Source organism: Dermacentor albipictus, chromosome 1, assembly GCF_038994185.2.
Source record: "Dermacentor albipictus isolate Rhodes 1998 colony chromosome 1, USDA_Dalb.pri_finalv2, whole genome shotgun sequence".
NCBI lineage: Eukaryota > Metazoa > Arthropoda > Arachnida > Ixodida > Ixodidae > Dermacentor > Dermacentor albipictus.
Window position 1 is genome coordinate 107117375 of NC_091821.1, and position 19547 is coordinate 107136921.

The 19547-nt window shown below is 43.6% G+C and overlaps 1 protein-coding gene across 2 annotated transcripts in view; it reads right to left on the reverse strand.

Annotated features, from left to right (window-relative positions):
• Nucleotides 1–19547, reverse strand: part of TM9SF3 (transmembrane 9 superfamily protein member 3) — a 114715-nt gene that overhangs the window by 49490 nt on the left and 45678 nt on the right. For both annotated transcript variants that reach the window (XM_070524416.1, XM_070524417.1), the window contains exons 7-8: nt 16633–16799; nt 5846–5940 (exon numbers count right to left, since the gene is read on the reverse strand). In XM_070524416.1, coding sequence (XP_070380517.1) covers nt 5846–5940; nt 16633–16799 — 262 coding nt within the window. The remainder of the gene's footprint in view (nt 1–5845; nt 5941–16632; nt 16800–19547) is intronic.

Consider the following 19547-nt stretch of genomic DNA (forward strand, 5'->3'; position numbering starts at 1 on the left):
GTCGATCAGGTACGCACTAAGCGACGTACTAATTAAATGACAATGGCAGATGAGCAGCTACAGACTTACTGGCAGATGAGCAGCTACAGACTTACTGGCCAAAGAAACGTGCTAACTCTCACTGGAACACACACGCAGACAAGTTTTATTTGCGAGCAGGCACCAAAAAATCCGATTTTCACTTGCCGCCGTAGCGGCCTTGTAGTGATGACAGCATCCTCTAACTCAGCAAGGCCGCAAGTCAGTTTCTCCATCAGGCCCCATTTCTCTGCAAATGCCCTCATGACGGTCAATGAATTAGCTGCGATGGATACAGAAGAGCTATCATCCACATAGTCATCCATGACAATGACATGGAAGTGCTAGAAGCAATGGGAGCAGGAAATAAGTCATGGCTACCATGTTGCAACATCACTATCGGTGCCCTGTGCAGTCTGGGAAAGGTCCGTGAGCTGCAATTTTTCTGTCTATGGTCTGTGGGCACCATATTTCGCTGACTCCACGCCTGTACTCGCCAAAAAATGAAGTAAATAACACACACCAACCATTTGGCACGCGTTAAGCGACTACAGCTTATGCGGTCAGCCAGTACATTAGGCTCAATGGTGACAGGGCAGGGGTTTCATTGCGACTATATTTAAACTGAAATTACTTATTAAGTGGGTAACATGAGATTTTACTGCACATGCTTTAGCAGAAATAGCTGCTTGAATGCACTGAATGCAGTTCAAGACAAAAATAAGAGCTATAAAAGACAACAAAGAAGAAGCAGCAGGCAGGATAGAGTGCTAACTTCTCAAATTAAATTGTGGAGTTTAACATTCCAAAGCTGCACAGCAAGCTTATCCCATCACCTGGACCCATTTTCTTGCCAACAAGAAATTCTTGCCATTATGCAGGGAAATCGCTATTGTAAAAAGAAAAAACAGCAGACAAGGTACCAGGCTGCTAGTGTATTTGTACCATTGCCTTAAATTCGTTTTGAAGTGTTAGCTTTTTTTAGCTCATTGCTCTGTTTCGTGTCGGCATCATCTGCAGAAAGAGAGAGCAGTGCAGACCTTGGCAGCAGGCCAGAAGGCACTTCCAATGGTGGAATGAGAGAGTATAGTTTGATCACATGACACAAAGCTCGATTACCTCCAACACCACCAGACTGTGTCGCCATCTGCACGTCACGGCTGGGAGAATTCCTCCCAATTGCGACCGCAGTATTGCGCAAGTTATGCTGCGGCACAGTCACACGTCACCTTGCCCTTCACGAGACGATGGCGGTGCAGGCATTTTGACATCGCATTGCATTAACCCTTTGAGGGTCAATGACGTAAATATACGGCACCACGAACTAGTGTGAAAATTTACGGCGCCGTCTGTACGTTTAAAAAGCGCACCCATTTCCTAACTTTTTCTTTTCTGTCATGTGCTGCCACTATGTGGGAATATAGAGAATTTTTTTCGCGTGCCTCCCTCTATCTCCCAACCACCTATCGCAGAAGTTGGGAGATAGCCGCGATAGCATACGGCCTCCGAGATCGGAAGATCTTGCAGGCCAACTAAAACTGTAATACGCATTGCACAACTTAGCGTACGCTGTACCATAGCGTATAGCTTATCCTATAGTTGCATACGCTGTACTATAACTGTCTACTATGTGCAAAATGGGGGACAGAGTCGCATGACATGCAATTCATGCTTTTGTACAATGGGCGGACTGGCCTTAACAAGCAAACAATAATCCAGAAAATCAATTTGCCCTGACAAGAATATTGATTTTCCTGAAGGAAAACAGGGAAGAAAACAATGAAGGATGGCCAGAAAGTATCGTATCGTGTTTACTCGCATAATGAACATACTTTTTTTCCCGAAAAATATGCGCAAAGTTGCGGGGGGGGGGGGTGCGTTCATTATGTGGGGTAAAATTTTGAGCCATTTTTTTTTTCCATGGCCACCTTTAAAAGAGTCAGTTTCGCCAAAAATGCAAACCATTGATTGCGACTGCAAATGTGTAGACAGCTACATGTAGTAGTTTTATCGGCCGTACAAACTCGCAAACATTCACTTCAACACAAACTGAGTGGCGAGAACGCAGCACGCACAAAGGTATGAGCCGCCATCAACTCAGCACCTGACGCAGATCGTTTTGAAGATAGGGCGCACCATGGCAGTGCAATGCGCAGTTGCTGGCTGCCAGAGTAAAACGCCGTGAACCCCTACCCCCTCCGCCAGGCACCACGTGCGCGACGTGAGATAGAGCCGCGATTGTCAGTGTGGCTCGGGCACGGTTGTGCAATACGCAGTCGCTGCCGGAGCAACACCGCCATCCCCCCCCTCCCCCTTGAGGCCTTTTGCACGATGAAAGATGGCGCGCGAGATTGAGCCACGATCATCGGCTTCCCTCACGCGCTTCCACTCACACCTACACCATGTGCGCGCTTTCACTCACGCCTACACCATGCGACATTCGGTGACAACGACGATGGAAAAAATGCGCCTAGAGCGTCCATATAGTTATTACAGTAAAACCTTGTTAAACCGTACCCACTTCAACAATAGTTTCATTTTAAAAGTAGTAAAGTGAAATCTCCGACTCAGCAGCTATTGCACATAATGCGTTTTGTATCCGCATAAACCATACCAGCTTATTGCGTACGTATTGGTTAGCACGTAGTATTTCAACTTTTTGGCGCGCCATCACAGCAGTGCGCCGTTATCATTGGGTGGCCTGGCAGAACAAGCCTCAGAGATCAGAACAGCCTCCAAGTGCCCTGTGCGTTTGCGCGTAAAGCCACATCAACATCATTTCGCCACCATGCCGGAGAGCATTGTGGCCGTGGTTGTGGGCGCTCAGCATAGAAAAAAAAATGGACATTGTTGTACTACTGAACGTGGTATGAAGAAATCGGCACTGGCACGCGAAAGGGATCTACCGTTGAATACAGTGTGTGGCATTTGGAATAAAAAGAAGTTGCTCGGCAGTGCTGCTGCAACAGCGAAAAGATCTTGGCTACAGGATTCTGAATTTTGGCCATTGTTGTCTCTGTTGTTGCCAAAGTGTCACCTAACGAGAGTGGTGAGGACAACACTAAAAGCGACAGCACGGGCAATTCAGGCCCGACAGTGGCAGAAGCTATGCGTTACGTCAGCCTCATGAATGCAATCATCGCGACAAGAACAGCACCCCGCATGAAAAAGGCACTCCGTGATTTCTGCAGCACTACCTTGCCCATGCAAAAAGAATATGCAATGCAAACGAGGAATCTGCTGCAAGTATTTGCCGAGGAGAGGGGGCTGGCTGAAAAGTGGGCTCGCAGCTTTGCAGTCGAGACCGCTGTCGTAGCTGTTAGGCCACCGTGGAATGAAACGAAAATAAGACTTTTGTTGCATGAAGTGAATAAATACTGCATGTTTTTGCCCTTTTATGGCACTCTCTCCGAGTTCTGTTTTTGACAGGTAAGTGGACAATCTCATGCTATTTCGGTTAAGCAGTACTACCATTTAGTATGTACTTATTCCGAGCTCCAGCCAAATACGATTTAACGAGGTTTCACTGTATCGCAATAAAAGTAGGAGACATGGTACAATTCGGTGTCCGACAAGGCGTCAGACACAATCACACCCGCTAAACGTCATATCAGACGCCGAATAGTACCATGTGTCTCCTACTTCATGGCAGCAAGTTCAGGGTGCAATCATTATGCGAGAAAAATAAAAAAAAAAAACATTTCTTGATTGGAAAAGTGGGGGGCTGCGTTCATTATGCGACTAAATACGGTAGAGTACGTCCCCCTCTGAAACAGAACATGCAAGTAGCATTCAAGCTAACATCAACTTTCCTTAACCCTTTCACTGCCACTCCCAACATAGACATAACTCGGGTACCAACCCTTGCACAACCCCTGCCATTCCTAAGCATACTTGTTTTATTTATTGGGAGATAGCTCCCTGCCTTTCCCAATGCAACTCGTGCAAAAAACACCATTGTGTTCCTCCTGTGCCATCTATGAAGAGGTCATTTAAACACACAAAAAACTTGTAAGTTAAATTTCTGACTGCAGGTGGAGCAAATTTGACAGTGCCCAGTCACTTGTCTCGGCAAGGCAGCCATGGTGAACCAGTGTGGCAGGTTCGTCCACACTTTTAGACGAGAAAACTCATGGATTGTTGATGAATTCTGATTTGGTAGAAAGTAACGAGGAAGAACTTGCTTCTATGCAGCATGAAACGCCTGCCAAACCAATACACAAAGAAAACCCGACAGAGGCTGAGGAGCAGTCAAACAAAAAACCCTGCAGTCAAAGGGTTAAAGAGCTCCAGAAAGCTAAAGGTGCTTGATGCAAAGCTTGTTGGCTTGGCTTCATTACAGGGAAACACCACTGCGTTCCTGCTGTGTCATCTATGGAGAGGTCATTTAAACATACAAAAAACTTCTAAGTTAAATTTCTGACTGCAGGTGGAGCAAATGACAGCCCCCCCCCCCCTCTCTCCTGGTATGCGTATTTGTGCTTGCAAAAATAAACGCTATTGTTGGTAGTCAGCGCCTGTCCGTCTTTCTTGTCTTGTTTTTATTGCGCTGTATCCCCGTATTAATGCACAACATTGTTATAAAGCATTATCTTCCAGGCCATAAAAAAAAAACTGAGCTGTGATCACTGTCAAAGTACTAATCTGCTGTTCATTTTAATAGGAGCGGACGATACTGTATGTATTATGTTCATATAATGAAATGTGACCAGGTATTGTCGAAATAGAACACTTTTTATGTGTAGCTACACAAAAGTGCAATGTCGTGCCACTACACATCTGATTGTTAAAGGAGGTATGGGCTCTAGTAAGAGCAAAAATTACACCACTCTTGTATGAACTGGAGATGGCGGAAACAAAAGCACACATGCAAATTAGCTCTAATTGAGAAGTTTCATTCTGCATGTATAATGCATTTCATTCCAAAGTTAATAACAGCTGGCAACACCCTCCAGGCCCAATGGAAGTAGATATTTTAGCATGTGCTGCAGCTGTTTTTTGTTAACAAAATTTGTAAATACTATTAATGCTTCTGCTCAAGTCTTCCACATCCAGTATTCACATCAATATTGGGCTTTTTTTATTCATTTGATTCAGTATTAAATTCGAGAGGTGCTATTTCGCATTGGCATAACTCCACTCAAAAACATCCTTGATATTTATAAGTTTTCATGCCTAACCGAGAAAGCTTACCAATGTTAATAAAAACAAGGATTTACACAAACATTCATAAGAAACTACAATATAATCTTGTTGATACATTTTTTAAGAGACTGCAGAAAAAAAACCTAACAGTTGGGAAAACGTAACAGTGAGGAAGGCTTCAAATCCCTACAGCAACACAGAAACAGCTTTGAATGGCTGCCAGTCTAATTACTAGACCTCTCAGCAGCCATACTGTGACTGGAAATAGCGCCTACGTACATGAATAATTAACGGACACATGCTACGTTCTGCGATAGTGGCCCCTTTACACTCTTAATACGCTTTGCTGCAGTAGTTTGTGCATGGTTCCCCGCATAACATGACTATATTGCGGCGAAGCTGACTTTAGAAAACTGGGAAACACTTGTCAGAACTGATGATTGCATACTTTAGGCATTTTGGGTCGATGCCATGGGAGGGCCTTCACAGGCTTAACCGCAGGACACATTTATCTTCATAGCAACGTGCAAAAATGAATTTGCCTCTGCACCGCTAAATTTAATGGGAACATAATGCATGGATGTCAATGTGCTTTAGGTCAGGCAAAAACGCCACATAGCAGCCGAGAAAATACAACTGCAAGGAATATATCAATGTGGTTTCCCTGTATTATGACACTCACCTCCCATACGGCCATACAAGCTGCCTCCAAAATAGCCATTGATGGGCGACGTAGCAGCATAAACAAATATGGCTGTGCTCAAAAGGGATCCTCTCCTGTAAAAGTTGAAACAAACAAAAGTTAAAACAAAATACAGAACTCATGCTAAAAAAATGAAATGCCAGGAGTCATTACTTTGTTAAAAGCAAACAAAGACTGCTTACCAAAGATGTGCAGGTTATGGAGCATTATTATTCTAGGTGCACTAAATTCTATGCAGGATCAGTACCGAAGTAGAGCTTGTGACTACGAACTTCACTTTTCTTGTCAGCTGTAAGGTTTATTAAGCTAAATAATTTCTGCTTTCCCTTTGTACACACTTGTGCAAAACACTGTGTAATACACAGTGTTCAAAGAAAAAAATAAAGAGTATGATATACAATGAAAAACTATACTTCATGTAATTATATAATCATCACAGCAGAATGAAATACAAAAATCAACTTGCTTATTTGGAAAAGCTGTTTCCCAGGAGAGACAGCCATAAATGAAAATGCTGAACTACCACTAAGAAAAGGTGCTAACATGGACATGGGCATTGCAGGTGGTCACATAAGTGGGTCTACAATGTGGTACACTATGAAGTTCCAAGGACTTTCCTTTGCACATGTGATGCACCTGCACACCTCGCAAAACAATTGCAAGGGTTCACCTACAGCAGAATTAGGCACAGAGGTTTTAAAAGTTCTCCAGCTAGCTTAACACCAAAACTTCAAAGTGATCCCATTGCTCGAATGCTCATATCAATGTCTTGTTTGTTCAAGGTTACTTTCCTACTTTGTGGCTTCTTTCATGCTGAACTATAGAGTTGGAACAGAGGCACAGGACTGAACCATTGTAAAATATAAATCTTTTTAATAACGCTGCACTCTGGTGAGATATAAGGAAACAGAAGTGCTGCCTTTACTTGAGTATACAGGCAATGCATTTCTAGAGTTGGTCCAGAGGTAGTTGGGTCCTTTACAGTATAATTTGTTCCAAGGAATAGTATGCACAGACCAAACTAAGAAGCATGGTCTGTTATCTATCCATATGTTGTACACGAATCAGTTGCAACGGGCATGGACTTACTATCGACAGGTCAGCAGCAACATGTCTTTTGCATAAGGTAAAATCCATTAAAAGCATCCTCTTTCGTTCTTTCTTTTTTTTTCACAAAAGCATGTCACAATTCATTGACTAATCTTAGAAACTACCATATTTGCATGAATGTAAAGCAGTCCTACACTGGAATGTATTGGTGTATCACAGTATATGCTAAAGCACTCTATTTTAAGCCAATAACTATTGTGGCATTAAAAATAGTTTGCTTTATTATTGAAATACAGTCAAATGCCTTTATAACGAAGTGCTCAGGACCCCAGAATTTATTCGTTATACAGGCCACTTCATTCTGTGGCCAAGAGGCTAAGGTCATTCAGCAAAACCCTTCGTTAAACCTCGATATAACAAAGTATTTTACTTTTCATAACTTCTTGTCCATTTCAATATAACCAAATTTCACTGCCGCCACAAAGGAATGCAGAGACAGTAAATTAAAATTTCCGTGGAGGTAGATGTCAAATGATTGAATTGCAAGCGACTGCTTGCGAATGCACCTCTCAAATCACGCGTTGCGCGACAAGAGCGACCACCGAAGTGGAGCCGCATCATGTTCTGCCTAAAGTCCAAGTGCGATAATATCCTATCGCTCCCAGCACACTGTGTGCTTTAGGTGCGAGTGAAAGTGTGCAAGGGTGAGGCAAGACAGTGGCTTCACAAGTGCCGCCTCCCCACACGAGCAACAGGAAAGAGGGGAGGGGAGCAAGCACGGCTGACCGCATACACAGCCTTCCACCTTGCTTTAGAGGTAATCTGCCACGTGTGCCGGTGGACATGCCGAGATGGCGTGGTTATATGTAAGTTGTCTTCTCATGCGTTTAGTATTGGAGGTTGCGGGCCCTTGTCAGGCGCTCTGTCGCCTTTAGCCTCGGCCCCCTCAGACTGTGTCTGAGGAAACAAAGAAAGAATGAAGAAAGTTTCGGTGACTTGTTGGAGCAAGAGGCAGACGAAGCACTCGCTCCCCACTGGTGGCGCTTTTCATGATAGCGCTGTCCCAATGTGGGCGACGTGTTCATAACCACGGGGTCAGAGTGCATGCGATAGCGTGGCTGGCTTTGTTTAATTCATACCACCGATGTGAAGATATCGTTGACGTGGCATGAAACCGTATCATCAGTCGCCGACTCCCAAATTCATTAAAATGAATTGTTTTCTCATTCAAGCTTGCTTTTTTTCGATTGCCCAAAGATTCTGGAAAGTCTGCGGCTCCTTGTAAAAGAAAAATTTATCAGCGACTGTACTTATTTACATAAAAGGTTGAATTTCAATAGAACGAAACATCGATATAACGAAGCAAATTGCCGATTTTACTGACTTCATTATATTGAGATTTAACTATTACAAAAAAATTCAAGAGACACTTTGTGAAAGATGCCACTGATTTTCTACTGCACCCTTCAATGGAACAGACCTTGCAGCATCGAGGTTCTCGGTACACTGTGGTGAAACCCAGTAGCGACAGACAGCCATGCTGTCAAGCGTTAAATGCCACTATTAGCTCCCTTGTCAAACTTGTTGTAGCAAGCGGTGCCACTTAGTAGTAGTAGTAGTAGTAGTAGTAGTAGTAGTAGTAGTAGTAGTAGTAGTAGTAGTAGTAGTAGTAGTGCTAGATGATCGTTGTGCCAATTCCAATTTTTTTCCCTCTCTTTTTGCCGGTATGCCACGCTAGTGCAGGTGGTCAATGTTTGCCCGTTCGGCCTGCTGGGGTCGTGCATGCGTGCGCAAGCATTTTTTGTATTGGGGGCAGTGGGGGCTACCATAACTCCTGCACAATTTTTATTGTGGTGTCAATTGGCACTTCCTTCGTGTACTACAGCCCAATGGCGGCTGTGGAACAAATCAGCTGTTGGGAACTCCTAAGCTCCTTTGTTGTACATGTAAATTTGTTAAATTAAATGATGTGGTTTACTATTCCAAAACTGCAAAGTGGGTTATGAGGGATGTCTTAGTATAAGGCTCCAGATTAACTCTGACCACCTGGGTTCCTTTAATATACAACGAATACATGGTACATGAGCATTTTTGCATTCTGCCCCCATTAGAATGTGGCCACTGTGACCAGGATTAAGCTGCTGACCTTGCGCTCAGCAGTGAGATGCCATAGCCACTGAGTTATCACGGCAGGTACCGTATTTACTCGAAAATAAGTCGGGCACGAATATAGGTCGACCCTATATATGGTGCTCTCCAAGAAATTTTTAAAAAAATTATTCGACTATAGGTTGACCCATTAAGCCCACATCCCACATACGCTTGCGGACCGTGCCAGCTTGCGTCCGCGCACCTACGTATGCGCACAGTGCGGCACGGCTCGTACGCGTCGAAACGCAGTGCGATCTCTGTGAACAGCTGCCCTCTGTTATTGTGCGCTTGGGCTGCCTCGCATCGGCGCGCCTGGCTACGCAGCTACGGTGCGGTACATTCAACTTCTGGTGAAGCAGACATACCATGAAAGTGCTTCTTTCCTTTTTGTGCTGATCTAAAAGCTATAAAAATATAACTATTACATTTATAGATATCAAAGCATTTTAAAATGCTGTCAATAACAAATTACAAAGTGGCATCTGCCAAGGTGTCTACGAGTGAGCCCGGTGAGCACGCGCTGTCGCGCGTCTTTGCGGATACAAACCACCATTCCTCGTGAGGTGCGGCAGGCGCAAGGTGCGGCAGGCGCAAGGTGTGGCAGGCGCAAGGTGTGGCAGGCGCAAGGTGCGTAGACACGAGCTTGCACGCGTCCCCAAGCGTATGTGTGGTCTGGGCTTTAGAATTGGCGCGTTAGAATCGAGTATGACCCTAAATCTGCAGCATTTCAAAATGGCCCTTCGCACGCGCTTCAAGCCTCAGAGTTTCTCACTATAATACCTAGAGGGAAATCTGGCGCCACCGTCTATGAGTGTTTCCTAAGGGGCGCTATGCTGTCATGGGAATGAGGGTATATTTGTCTGCAAGGCTTGTGTTGGCTTGTCTTGTAAAAGGCTTCGTCTAAAACATGGACATGGCTACACAAATAACGCGTTCTTGAAGTAAAATCATTATAAAAGGTTTTTATTCATGCATATTACACCTTCTGGTGAAGTTTACTCACCTATAATGCATAACCAAGCGAAGAAAAGCAACAAAGACGACGAACTGTTCCAAAGTGAGTGTGAATCTTGTCACCCGTCTTCCAATTTTAGCGGCCCACTGATACTTCTTATGTTTCATAAAACTGTACATGCAATAACAAGCTCTCATAATTAAACAAAACATGTTTTTGTGTAATAATAAAGCTGAAACAGCTTTTGAATCATTGTGACAGATGGCATGGTGTTCGCCACTTGCATCTTGAAGGTGTCCTGGCTCTCCGAGAATGATGCCAATCCTAAGTCACAATATACCGGCATTCCTATGCATACCATAGCGCAGCAGCGCCAGATTTCTCTCTAGGCAATATAGTGAGGAACTCTACATCGAGTCTAGCTCAAGAGGGGGGCACTTGGCGAAAACTGGCAACAGGAAACACGTCACGGCTACTGTTAATCCTATCTGTTAGTTGACGCGAGCATCGGAAAAAAATTTGGAATGAACTTACAGACAATGTTTCATTTTTTTTTTCTTTCCCGCTACAACTAATAAGTTATGCGTATAAGTGAATTTATACTTTGCAACTTATTTTTATTGCATCACCTAGCAACAAGCTAACAGCACACCAGGCCGACAGACGCATGCGTCATGCGCCAGACAGGCCACCGAAGACCGAAGCCAGCAAGGCCGGTTGGGCATGTGAAGTTCGCCTGTTCGGCACCCCGTATCTTTTGGATGTAGCGTGTTTGTTGGGCTCCCGGCGTATTCTCGCGTTCCTTCTGCACTTCGTCACGGCACGACTGCACTACTGGACTACAGCAAGGTGAGAAATACTGTTTGACAGTCTGCGAAACATTTCAAGCAGTTTTGGTTTTTGCGGCACGGAACCGAGACTTGCAACGCAGTTAGCGAAAAACTGCTCGGTCGTCCTGGTAAAGTTAATTTGAGTTAATGACTCGTACTGGGAAATGTTTGCGATGCTTCCAATGAGCCCCAACATTATTAGAGCTTATTTCGGTAGTTTTTGGCCACGCTCGCCGCACCTTGCTTTATGATGCAGTTAGCGAAAAGCACCTCGGCCGTGTGACGCAGTTTTGCGTGTACTGAATCTTACCGGGACAAGTTTTGGCACTTTCCCTGACCCACAGCATTATTGTAACTAATTTCGTTGCTTTCTGGGGTACTTTTTATGCACAGTGGCTGCGCCCAGCGTTGCAACGCAGTTAGCAAAAAGCAGCTCGGCCTTGTGCTGCAGTCAATTTCGCATGTACTGAATCTTACTAGGACAAGTTCGTGAGGCAGTCTCTGACCCCCAAAATTATTGTAATTAATTAACTTCTTGGGATACTTTTGAGGCATGCTCGTCCCACCTGGGGTTGTGAAGCAGTTAGCAAAAAAGCAAGCCAGTTGTGGTGACACTTAGTTTGGCGTGTACTGAATCTAGTGAGACAAGTTTGTGACGCCGTTCTATAGCCCCGCAACATATACCTTCTTTCGGTACTCACACTTATCGAAGACGCGACGAGCGATTGCAAAGAGTGATAACACTGGAGTGTGTTGCTTGCGCCGGCAGAACGTGCACAAGACAATGCCGAGGAGCTCCAAAACCAAGAACTCGAAAACTCTGTCTTCTGAACAACTGAAAACAGGCTTTGCACCCATGCATGTCTCTTGAGTGTGAGTCGAAGGCATCCTGCGAGCATTTAGCATGGTCTGGCTGAGAGTCCGTGTTGTCACCTCTGTGTATGTAGCGTACTATCGCGTTGGCTGAGGCCAAGTTGTTTTGGAAACGCGCAGTCGTCCGTGCATTTGTGCTCTTAAAGTGCAGGAGATAATGTCTGGGAATGGGGGAATGCTCAGAAATCAGATGTTTTCTTCATAATTTATAGTACGGCTTGGAATGAGTCGGGTGTTTTCAACGCCATGTATGTAAAAGCGAATTGCATGTGTTTGTAATGTCGCCCATTCACCACTTTCGCACGTTTCCTTTCTACACGCAGTATTCCTATGAGGGCTAAACACCAAAATGACACATGGCTGTAATTTACTTTTTTTAGCTGATGCCGTACGGTGGAGTTTCGTATGGGAACTACTGCTGCTTACCTGGAACCACAACATTGGATGAACGCACAAAAGGCCCAGAACAAGCATTCATATACGGCGAAATAAACATTTCCTCATTTGCAAGGTATTTTGCGTCTACTTTATGAAATAGCAAGTGGCACAGATTTGATGGAGGCTTGTAAAGATCGTTTGCAGTGATTTTATTTAAATAAACGATTCTGCAATAAGAAAGTGCGTGATTGAACAGCAGAAGAAAAAAAGGGGGGGGGGGGCACCAAGTAGCACATGCCAGCAAGCACTCAAAACGCGCGCACCCAAAAGTGAAAGCCGGAAGAAGTTAATCCAGAAGGACAGAAAGCTGAGCTAGTTGGTAAGGATTCATTATGAAAAAAAGAAGCGAGGCGTGCAGACAGGACACAAGAGTAGAGAAGTGGACAACACGAACGCCGACTATCAACTGAAAGGAGCACTGAGGCGAGTGCTCAGTGCTCCCTTCAGTGCTCAGTGCTTTTCGCCTCAGTGCTCCCTTCAGTTGATAGTCGGCGTTCATGTTGTCCACTTCTCTACTCTTGTGTCCTGTCTGCACGCCTCACTTCTTTTTTGCATAATGAAGTTAATCCAATCTGCTTGGTACGCTACAGTCAACTCGGCCGCTGGGCTCTATCGGAGTGTCCGCTCTTGTTGAACGTCTTTCTCTATGTCTAGCTGCCATAGCTTCCTCTATGTGCTGTAGTACAAGTGCTGGTGTGCTTAGGCATTAGTCCACCGTCTTCCCATTTTATGCATTAGTTCTATCAGCATGCAGTGCCGAGTTCATCATGATGCCGCATTTAAAAGGAAAGTGATCATGTGTGCAGAGATGGACGGAAATCGGGCTGCAACAGGGGTGTTCAGAGTACCCAAAACTAGCATGCGGGACTGGCACAAACAGAAGATGGTTTTTGCCAGCAAAGCAACCCAGTGGACTGAAGCAGGACATATTTGTGATGATCAATTTCGGCGATACAATCGCCTGGGCCTTATCTTGAAAGCGATCTGCAATGGGGGCAGAGTCCGCCGCGCACTGTGTTTTCGCCGCTTATAGTTCGCATTGAAGTGAGAGGTAGCTGCTGCAGTGCTTCCTCACTCCAGAGCCTTGGCAGCGAATTTCCGCGGTCATTAAGTGAGATGTATTCACGTTTGCTTGTGTGCGTGTGACACCATGCTTGCTAATTTAATTAGTACTGTACTGTACTGTACGGGTGCACATTACAATTGAGTAAATAAGGTACTTGTGATTTGCACGACTGCGGCTTCGACATATGGTATCGACATGCATAGCAGGGCGTTTTGGTTTGCGGCCTTGGCCTTCACGGCTCCGGCAGAGGCTCTGTTCCACATTGGAACTTCATTAGCTCAGTACTTTTGCTAGCTTTGATCACGTATATAGGTCGAGATTCTTTGGTCACGAATATGGGTTGATAGCCAATTATGCATAACAATTATGGAAAAAAAGGTCTACCTATATTCGAATAAATACTGTAGGTGAATTTGTTGTGGTGGTCTTCACTGTAGAAGCATTCACAATACATGAGAGATCAGCATTCAGCTGCTATGTACAAAATCTTTCATTATACAGGCCATTTCACTGCAGAAGCGTTTGACTGTAGTACAGTATCTTTTTACACTTCTAAGCTTACAGAAGTGTGGCTTGAGTTATAGTCATGGTTTTGTTATACTCGTACAAATATATTCCAAATCTGTGTTTTGAGATACCTTTGCCCATTTGTGTCAAACACACATCCCAGTGACCATAACAGAAACAATGGCCTACATTTCCTGAAAGCAATAACTTTGACAAACTTTTACTTGTTAACTCGGGCTACTAAAAGCTCCCTAGTGTGTTTTTAGGCACATTACATGCACGCAAGCTACCCCAGGCTGAGGCCATCAGCTTCAGAGACACTAAAGGCCAAATATGTATTAAGTCTGGCTTTAGGGACAGATTATGCTCATCAATACCTCTCAGCATTTGCTCTATGCCAAAGTTCACTTTACATTATCAGTTGCTTGCTACCAATCATTGCAAGAGAATGTACTACCTGTTGAAAAGTTCCCAGGCAAGTGTTTTCAGCTAGACTGTCAAAGAATCATGCAGCAAGCACAACATTACTGTATGCATCTGAGCATACAGGCCCCTAGAGGTCCAGAGGGTATTATAATGGCTTACACTGATGTCACAGTCACTAAGCTGTAGCTGCACTAGCACAAGGAAAAGCTGCACCTTACTGACAGTTTTGCTTATATCCTGCTTGCCTCCAGCAATGCCACTAAAGGCGCATGCTCCAATATTGTGTTTGTAGACTTTTTCTTGCTAAAAAACATTGTGCTTTTGGCATGTAAAACCCCATAATGATTATGAAGCATGCCCTAGTGGATTAATTTTGACTACCTTGGGTTCTTTAACGCACACCTAAATCTAAGCATGCGAGCGTTTTTGCATTTTGCACCTATGGAAATATAGTCGCTGCGACCGGGATCAAACTTGCGACCTCGAGCTCAGCAGTACAATGCCATAGCCACTGGGTTACAGCATCAGGTACATCATCTTGCTTAACGGGCAACTCCGGCATGTTTTTAACCATATTAGGATACTGTCATTTTCACATTGCATTGACAGCCCTGTCACCGGTAAGGTGGTTCAATTTGCTTAGAAATTCATCAATAATTTCAAATAACCAATAAATGAGATACCAAAACCGAAACGGGTAGCTGCTTCGTGGGACGTTACGATGAGTCAATGACCTCAGATCCTACATTACCATAATGTAAACAAGCAGAATGCATGCTAAACACGCAGTACACGTGGTGCTAATAGCAAAGAAGCGAGGCTGGTTATTTCTCCTGACGACGCAGGGAGCTTTTACAGAGTTTCAAACCAGACAGCGGCGATTTAAGCAACGATTTCAGCGAAAGTGGAGGTGTAGTCTCCAACGTTGCAAGCACAGGGTGGCCAGTAGAAAGTAGAGTCGGGAACGCAACCAACCTTTAAAATTCATTTTTAGGAAACTGATTGACTTGCAGCGATGTAGTTTGGCACGGATAATCGTAGTACAAAAGGGAACATGTATTCAAAATTTTATTCAGATCAGTGGAGATGAAAAATCACCAGAGTTGCCATTTAAAGAAAGGGGGGGGGGGGGGGAGACACGGGGCAAATAATTGCTATTTTCGGCCAAAAAATGCGTTTCCAGATTATCGAAGTTTCAGGTTCCTTTACTACTTGAGAATGGGCCAAAAAAATTAGAAATGCTCGAAATAGCATTTTTGCACAAGCTGATGACTACACACAAACGAGAATGTCCCGATTTCCTGCAGCTTCGTGGCACTCGTGAACTCATCGCGGTTCACTCATATGCAGCTGCAGGGGAGTGAGGAGGAATACCGCACACTGACTGATGCTCAAAGTGATAAGAGTCCCGCACAACGTGAAAAGATGGTAGCGATGGTCCTTTTCATTTTTTCATATAGCTGCCACAACTTTTTCATACCGCTTCGCCCAGGCCCCATTTCACGCCATTGCTCTTGGTGCTCATTTCACTTGAACCAAAGCTTTGCTTTTGGAGACCCTGTTTGGCTTTCCTATGCACTAATTATGCAATCGCTCAATTTCTTCCAGGTAGTGCTTGGAAGCACCAGCACCAAGCAGTGCTTGTCCTGGGCAAAAGCCAGGGCACTTGACAGCTCAAATGTGGTTTGGGGGAAAAAAAAAAAGCTTGCAGCTATTGCCACAGAACGAAGTCGAATTGAAGAAGGCGGCCCAACATATGCCACAGGAGAATTTTAGTTGCATGGATAGAATTTGAATAAGATGACTCACTTGGATAACTTTTGCAAACATTTTTCTTTGTGTTTTTTCACAAAAGCTATCATTCTTGTATAAGAAAAGGAAAACTTATCAGTTGGATGCTTACGGGGGTAGAATTTTTTGCAGAATGCGAATTGGCACTCAAATTTTCAGATTCCACCATTCCTTTATATGAAAATTGAAATTTTGGCCACACTGTGCAACGTCAATTCTTGGTGCAGCCAATTATAAAAATATTTTTGAATAAAAACCGGAAATTTAACAAAGCAGCTGCACAGCCATAGTTTGGGCCTTTCTAATAATATATTATGCATAAGAATTGCTAAATTTTTTGTCCTTTTAGAACAATAGTTTTTGTAATGAACCATAGTCACTTCAACATTTGAAAATTAGTAATGCTTTCAAAAATTCTTCTTGAACATAAAATTTGGCACCTGGCCTTATATTGTCCTGGACAAATCCTCAAATTTTTGTCAAAATCAAGTTGGCAGTACAAAAATTCACTTTTGCGAGCCATGTTCCCACTTAAGGAAGCTCTGTTCTCAGCAACAGTTGCAGATTGTGCTATTGTAATACAGTAATCTAGTAACCTGAAGCTTGTTTAACTTTTGTCTTTAGTGTCCCTTAAAATCTGTTTTCTTTAAGCATTTGTAAATAAAAACATACAACTCACTCAGTGTAAAGTTCTCCCATGATGGCAAAAAGTATTACACACAGAACCACCACAGCAATTTGGTGGCCTGTTCCTACCAGGGCAGAGAACAACAGGGTGCGTGTAGGCGGCCGGAACACGTCACCATGCACCTGCTTCCAGCCGTACTCATCGCCAAGATCCCGCTCCTGACAAAAAAAAAAAAAAGTAAAAGCACAATCTATTTGTGCAGCACGAAGAGTAAACACATTTTATAAAACAAGGCAGAAGTGTCTTGCATTTTTATATCAATAAAACAAACGCCACTCAGCACAGGTACAACTCATACAACACTTGCACCATTTGCAGAAGGAGGGCAAACTTAAATGCTCAGCAGAAACACACCAAATTCTAAGCAGTGCTGTTCAAGACATGTTGAAATTTGAAGCAGTACATTTCCTAATCCACAAGCCACAGTGATCTAAGAAATGAGACAGATGTCACTTTTAGAAGGAAGAATACTACATAACAGTGCACTGGGACCACGGTGATTAACATAAAATGCTATATTTCTTGTCAATGAATTTAATTACCTACCATAATTAAAGTTATGTGGATCCAACATTTAGAATATAATCTATTCATGGCTATGAATAATAGTGGCAAACGAAGACCCACCAACAGGACATGCATAATAAACAAAAAAATCTGCCATATCTGGTTATTTTCCCATTTTATGTTTTAGAAGCCATACTTTTCATTGCCAACTCGGAGGAAATTATAGACACTTGGTTCACTGATAGTACAGCTCACTCAAGGCAAACAACCTTTTAGCAGCTTTCATGGAATGGTTTTTTTCAAGTATCAGTATATAAAACAAATTAACTCTTTTGTTACGACTATTCAAATCAATCACCGTTGACCTATGCTTCAAATTGCCGATATTGACATGTTGGAGCTGTTTGATTATCCACGTAAAGGCCTGTCAGTAGTTAGTGCAGGCACTGTACTTTCAGAATCAGTTTAAATTTTTGCACTCCGGTGATGTTGCGATTTTTGACGGACCCTTTTGCGAACTAATGTACGTTTGTTGTAGCGAAAAGAGGCGTGGCTGTCACCTCCTGCAACTCTAGAAAAAGCATGCCACTCATGATTACGCTGCACTAGCATCAAAATTTTTCAATTAAATGGCTCCCAGCAAGTCATGAATTAAATCATGTTGCCGGCTTTGCTGTCCCACAGTGCTGAGCAGTGATAATTAACCAACAATGACGCCAGCTGTTCACTAGTCACTAGATTTGGTTTGGAGTCCAAGTCATTTTATTCCGACAAAGTGTATTTCCGACGGTTCACCACATGTCCAACATGTGGACCTGGCATTTCCAACCAGTCGCAGTTTCCAAGAGTTTAGGTTTCGCTTCTCCCGTAAAATCCCGGCAAGGAACGCTGTCACTGCACAGTCATCCCGCGCGGCATGCGTTGCGAAAAAAGCATCGTGCACGAAACTATACTGCAAACTCACTTCAATTTGCTGATGAGGACTCGAGTTACGATTCCGAAGATGACAGAAAAGCAGATTCAAGCTCTGACGACGACTATGTTTTGAGTCAGCATGGGACATCGGCAGCTGTTCACCAGCGAGTTTCCTTTACCACCTTGAGCAGTCTCCTTCCTTGTGCACGCCTATCTGCCAATCTTCTTGCGCAACCCGAGACCTCTATTGATTATCTTTAGGGTGCCTACTTCACTTTGTTATGATGTGCTGCCATTGGCAGCAAAGAAACTTCCGTTCATGCCAAGAAGGCCGCCCGTAGCACATCTCGGCCCAGCACTGCAGATCAGCACAAGACAGTTTACAACGGCGTGTGATTTCTTTCTACTCTTCTCTGCAGAGATGATAAAGACGATCTGCAAATATGCAAACAGATATGCTTGGATGCATAATCTTGTAGTTGCCCAGCTACGCTGAGAGCGATCGGTCCTGGAAGAGGCGCATGACTCTAGACGAACTGGTGAATGTTCCTTGGATTTCTCATTGGACCATCCTCAGAAGATGCCAAAAAGGCAGAACTGCAAAATGTTTTACGAGGACCGCAATTTTTAACAATAACCAGACGTTTTGTGGGAAAAGTGCGGAGTGCACCTATGCTTCACAAAATCCAGGAACTGCTTCACTGCATGGCATGAGCGATGAACATGTCTCAAGTTTCTTTTTTGTATCCAAAGAACGACAGTGTGCTGAGCCTTTATTCCTTCAGACACCATTCCTGGGTTATTTTTGAAATGTATATTCTGAATTTCCTTTGATATTAAAATTTTTGTAGATATGTTTTTTTACTGTTGTCTTTATCAACTGGCAGCAAAGATGGCTCTTTCTGGAATTTCTATGTTTTACCTAATAAGTTTTTTTGTTTGGCAACGTATGTTTTTGGAAAGACCATTTCACTATAATAATAATAATATTTGGGGTTTTACGTGCCAAAACCACTTTCTGATTATGAGGCACGCCGTAGTGGAGGACTCCGGAAATTTTGACCACCTGGGGTTCTTTAACGTGCACCTAAATCTAAGCACACGGGTGTTTTCGCATTTCGCCCCCATCGAAATGCGGCCGCCGTGGCCGGGATTCGATCCCGCGACCTCGTGCTCAGCAGCCCAACACCATAGCCACTGAGCAACCACGGCGGGTCCATTTCACTATGTACAATAATATGATATGCTAGAAAATAATATATAGTGTAATATATAATGTATAATATGGTGCTGGCATATTATTTGTAGCAGTAAATAATTTTTTCCCTGAGGCCTATAAAAAACTACCATTTTCTCGTGGTAATGAAAGAGTTAAGAAGCTTTTGCCACTTGGCAAATCACTAATAGCTTCAGCATAATAAAACCAAGGCTAACACAAAGCTTTCTATAAGCACATTGCACACGTTCACATAGGAACTGAAATT